Genomic DNA, 4987 nt, shown 5'->3' on the forward strand with positions numbered 1-4987 from the left:
TCATATACACACTCCCAGTCAGAACAATGTCTGGTCTTATGTCCATATACACACTCCCAGTCAGAACAATGTCTGGTCTTATGTCCATATACACACTCCCAGTCAGAATAATGTCTGGTCTTATGTCCACACTCTCTCCCAGGCAGATCAATGACTGGTCTTATGTCCACACTCTCTACTCTCCCAGGCAGATTAATGGCTGGTCCTATGTCCACACTCTCTCCCAGGCATATCAATGGCTGGTCCTACTTCCACACAAACTCCCAGACAGATTAATGGCTTTGCTGATGTCAACGCAAACTCCCAGACAGGTTAATGGCTTTGCTGATGTCCACAGCTCCCAGTCAAGTTGGTGGTATGATGTTTTTGACTGATATCCACTCAATCTGAATAAGATTTAATTTATAGAAGGTTGTTAAACCTCTGCCCAAACACTCCCAACTAGCTATAGATGATTGGCTGCCTGCTTATACTACCCTGGAAACTGAAAAGGTCGATCCACCACGCACAGCCTTGGTCTTTAGTCTATGCCTACACAGCTTGGCCATTTTAAAGGCTGGACTTCTACCCACATAACTCAAAAGCCATCCTAAAAGCTGATCCCACACCCCACTAGGCTAATCAATGGCCATTCAACTACATGGCTCAGCCAGGTCAATGGTTTATGTACAGCCCAACAAGCCCTCAGAATCCTATTCAGGTTAGTTGTTTATCTGCAGCCAACCCAACCCGTGCTGTATTGATGGTTGGTCAAGCAAGTAGGCTGCTGCGTCTGTATATACAGTTTTACATAAAATTACAGTCTATGGTGGTATCACAAGTGTGTCTGCTTGTCACTTTGGGTTGTGTATGTATGTAATTACAGTATGGTGACCAGGGTGGCCCAGCCTGCCCCAGTCTGACCACTGATTAGTGGTAGCGGCAGACGTTCTCATCTTGCTGCTGGAATCCAGCTAGCCTTTAATATTGATACCAACATTTATTTCTAACACAGTACTAGTTTATCAATCGATTCAGGAATGGTGATTTGATTTATTGAGTAATGATAACAGATCTCTATACCATAGAAAAGGTTGAAATAGTCAAACTCAATATTGTTACACTGTTTTATCCATAAATTAGTTTAGAGCCATGAAGAAATCAAAGCTTGTTCAGACTAACAATGGTTTGGTCAAGAGAAAAGACCACTAATGGAACTGTTGTTCTTGCTGCTTAAGTGATCAGGTTAGCTTGCTGAACAAAGACACAGGTTATACAGTGTGGATCTGCCTGATTGGCATTGTTTTGTTACTAGTCTGTTGGTGACTTCATTGTACCATAACAAAAACTTAAGGGTTAAATCAATTACAAGTATAATGTTCATTTCATTAAAGCTCCATTATTAAATCCTTATGCTGATAGTCGATGATGACTGTGACCAAACAAAGAAAAAAATATAAATTTATGAGTTACAGGTAATTTTAGTGTTTGTCAATCATTTGTAACTGACAGATTAATGTGCCTACCGTACTTATAATGAACTTTATACCCATGTACATGTAATTTTAATTAAAAGTGATAACCCTGCACTAGAGATTTTCCAGTGATGCCAGTCTTATTAAAGTTTCATGGTTTAGGAGTCACTGTATGTAATCAATATTACAATGTCTCTGATGATTTAGTCGTAAGGCCTTGTGTTTGTATTCTTGACCTAATCAATATTACAATGTCTCTGATGATTTAGTAGTAAGGCCTTGTGTTTGTATTCTTGACTTAATCAATATTACAATGTCTCTGATGATTTAGTCGTAAGGCCTTGTGTTTGTATTCTTGACATAAGTATGCACTGGTACAGCTATACACACTTTATTATTTACAAGCCTCAAGTAATGTTGTAATATGTCTGTGGGAGATTTGGACTTTGTTTGCTAGACTTTATCACATGACTGGCCTTGATCATGGTTGTTAATTAGTCCCCATCTTTACTACCATAGGGTACTACATGTTCACAATCTGTCAATCCGTGGATCCCTTTGTCCAAAACATAACTCGTATACTGTATCAATACAATATCCCAAGTTTGTATGTAAGTACTTCTTCGGATTGCGCAGTGTACATGTCACATAATGAAATTGGGCCTTGTTTCCCACTAACGGGGTATATGTAGAGTTATGGCCCTTTGTTCAACATGCAGAATTTGTTTGTGGCATATTTCACTTACTCTATTTGGTGTTTTTTGGTGTTTTTTTGATTGAATAGAAATTCAGGAGTGCTGTGTTCTCACCTCAGAATGACAGTTACATAGATTTTTCATAAAGAAAGTAAAACAATATCAGTTGACATATCTCATTTTTGTGTAATATTGCTTATATTCATAGGGTAAACGTATGTAAGTATACTGTATTCACAAATCTGACAGAATTTTAACTAACTCTATTTTATCAGGAACAGACATTGCTTGTCTTAATTTGATTTGAAAAGATAAGATATAGTTTGTCAAAATTTGATTCTAACAGAATAAATTTTAATGTTAATACAAACACACACCTATCGCTCTACTTGGTCACTGCAAATGTCCTGGCATAGCTGTGCTATTGGTATATCCATAAAGAAATATTAAGGGGAGGTAAATACTGTATATCAGAAAAACCACAGTGCAGCTGGACAGGGATCCTTAATATACTTATTCAGTGGTAGACGTGGTGTTTATGTTATTACAACAGGACAACTCGCAGTCAGCTAATACTGAGACTTAGTAATGTGTAGGTAAGGCTGCAGCCTGGGTGAGGAAACTTCCTTATGGTGTACTGTAGTGTCATTGTGTTGTTCCTATCAACAACAAAACAAATCTGCCAAGAAATTATATTTTATGAAAAGCAGTATATATACAATGCAGTATATGAACAATGCAGTACATTTACTGATATGTATATGCATGTTTTTATAAAATGAAACCTGCACTTGTGTGAAAGAATATTTCAAGTACAGAATGTGGATTTGCAATTAGTTTTTAACAAAAGCAAGAAATTTTAAGGCTGAAAAAATGGATAAAGACTCTTATTAATACACATGTACAGACAACATTACTGTATACAGTTGTGTTGTTGTGATATCTAATTAGGACAATATTAGTGTGGAAAAACGTGTTAAATAATTATCTATATTTCATAATAAGTATGTTTGTAATAACCATGCATGTTCTACTGTAACACAGTATACATAACTGGCTGCTTCGTAAGAGTAAATTTTGTCAAAAATAACATCAGCACGGAACTTAATGACATTCTTTGGATACTAATCGCTAACTGACTTATGATTTTTGTTCTCCTTGTAGCTCAATGACGGGGGAGACTAATGCTGGTCCTTCTGTGTGAAGATAAAGATGAACAACCCTGTCCACCGACAGCGAATCCGAAAATGTGGTTGGTTACGCAAGCAGGGGGGAATGGTGAAGACATGGCATCGTCGCTGGTTCTGTCTCAATGGTGACTGCCTCTTCTACTTCAGCAAGGAGGATGACCTTAAGGCCCTGGGCTCCATCTTCCTCCCTGGTAACAGAGTGGTGGAGCATCCCTTCAACCCAGATGACCCTGACAAGTTTCTGCTGGAGATATTTCCAGGTACACTAGTGATGTGTGATGAATATGTAAAGAAATGATTCTCTGTTAATAGCTTATCAAGGTTTTTTCTTTTTTCATGAAATAATCAATCTCTTTGGCTTTTTAACTTAGTTCTTTTTGTCTGCTGAAAGACCCTGTATTACAAGTTATAAGAAACCGCTGAAGAATGGCTACCATTTAGACATGGCAGTCTAGAGTATCACAGGTACAGGAGTTCCAAACAACTCTTCTCTTGCTTGTCAGTTCTGTATAAACACCACTTAAAATAACATTGATATTCAGCTTTATACTGGTTGAACCTATCAGCATTGTCAAGTTATTGTTTTCCCCTTGTTTTTGCTTTGTAGAATTTTAACATAGAGGATTGTAAAGAAGCCCGATTGGACTCTGTATACTTGGTGATATGTCATGGCTTATAACATGTACGAAACTAATAAAATCTCAAAGAGAGAAATTCATATGTATTGTTAGAGGTTTTGTTACGTGACAAATCAGCTCTGTTTTTAGGAATGCAAATGAATCTCCTTTTTTCCCTTTTTCTTTCTCACCTGGCTTTCAGTGTAGTTTGCTGTAAGGTAACAATGATATCTTTCAGATAAAAAGGGAAAACGTGCAACAGGTGAGAGATTTTGTACACACTAGCTATTGTTTGACCTGTTTGATCTGTATCCAGGGTTCCACTAACTCTACTTATTACTACGGTGTATCTCTGTAGCATTGCTTTCCCTGATGACCAGCCTTGTGGACAACCTCACCCTGATTCAGTCCACTGTCCAAATACTACTCAACACAGTTCTAAAAAAAATCTTATGAAAAATAATTTATTCATTTCATTGCATGATCAACCTAAAATTAATGAGTTATAAATTTTGATTTGTGTAGTTGTTAGAGTTTTCATCAGTTTTATGTTTAATGTGATTTGATGAATGTATGTTTCATTGACACACGCATGCGTGACACTGAGGTAAAACACAAGTATCATAGCCTTTCATTATAATCATCGTGTCTTAAACACATTTATCTTAGCCTTTCATTATAATCATCCTGTCTTAAACACAAGCATCAACTTGGCTTGTAGCTAAATACTCACCAAGCCCGTCTTATACTGCAGCAGCCATTTAGCTTTTATTACCCATAGGATGATATTCTCTCTTTTTATACCACCAACTTATTTTGGGGGGGACAGGGAGTATAGTTATTGCAAAGGGTCCTTTTTTAAATTTATTTAGGGGAGGTGTTTGTTTGTATAAATACTTTGTCAGGGTGTTCATCTGTCAGTAGTAAAAAGGGTGTGTTTAAGATGCGTCATTGAACCTTCATCAGATTTAGTTCATGTATCAGCATATTACCAGGTAAGTAATCATCCACCAAAGTTAAAAGGTCAAAGG

The 4987-nt window shown here is 37.0% G+C and overlaps 1 protein-coding gene across 3 annotated transcripts in view; it reads left to right on the forward strand.

Annotated features, from left to right (window-relative positions):
• Positions 1-4435, forward strand: part of LOC110446100 (rho GTPase-activating protein 24-like) — a 23650-nt gene extending 19215 nt beyond the window's left edge. The window contains exons 2-3 of one of the 3 annotated variants that reach the window (XM_021491069.1): positions 3314-3599; positions 4195-4432. In XM_021491069.1, coding sequence (XP_021346744.1) covers positions 3362-3599; positions 4195-4241 — 285 coding nt within the window. In that variant the 5' untranslated portion in view covers positions 3314-3361 and the 3' untranslated portion in view covers positions 4242-4432. Of the gene's footprint in view, positions 1-3313; positions 3600-3946; positions 4010-4194 lie in introns of those variants that run through there. The other 2 variants (XM_021491072.1, XM_021491070.1) reach the window with 2 other exon arrangements.
• Positions 4436-4987: the final 552 nt, after the last annotated feature.

Source organism: Mizuhopecten yessoensis, unplaced genomic scaffold, assembly GCF_002113885.1.
Source record: "Mizuhopecten yessoensis strain PY_sf001 unplaced genomic scaffold, ASM211388v2 scaffold2519, whole genome shotgun sequence".
NCBI lineage: Eukaryota > Metazoa > Mollusca > Bivalvia > Pectinida > Pectinidae > Mizuhopecten > Mizuhopecten yessoensis.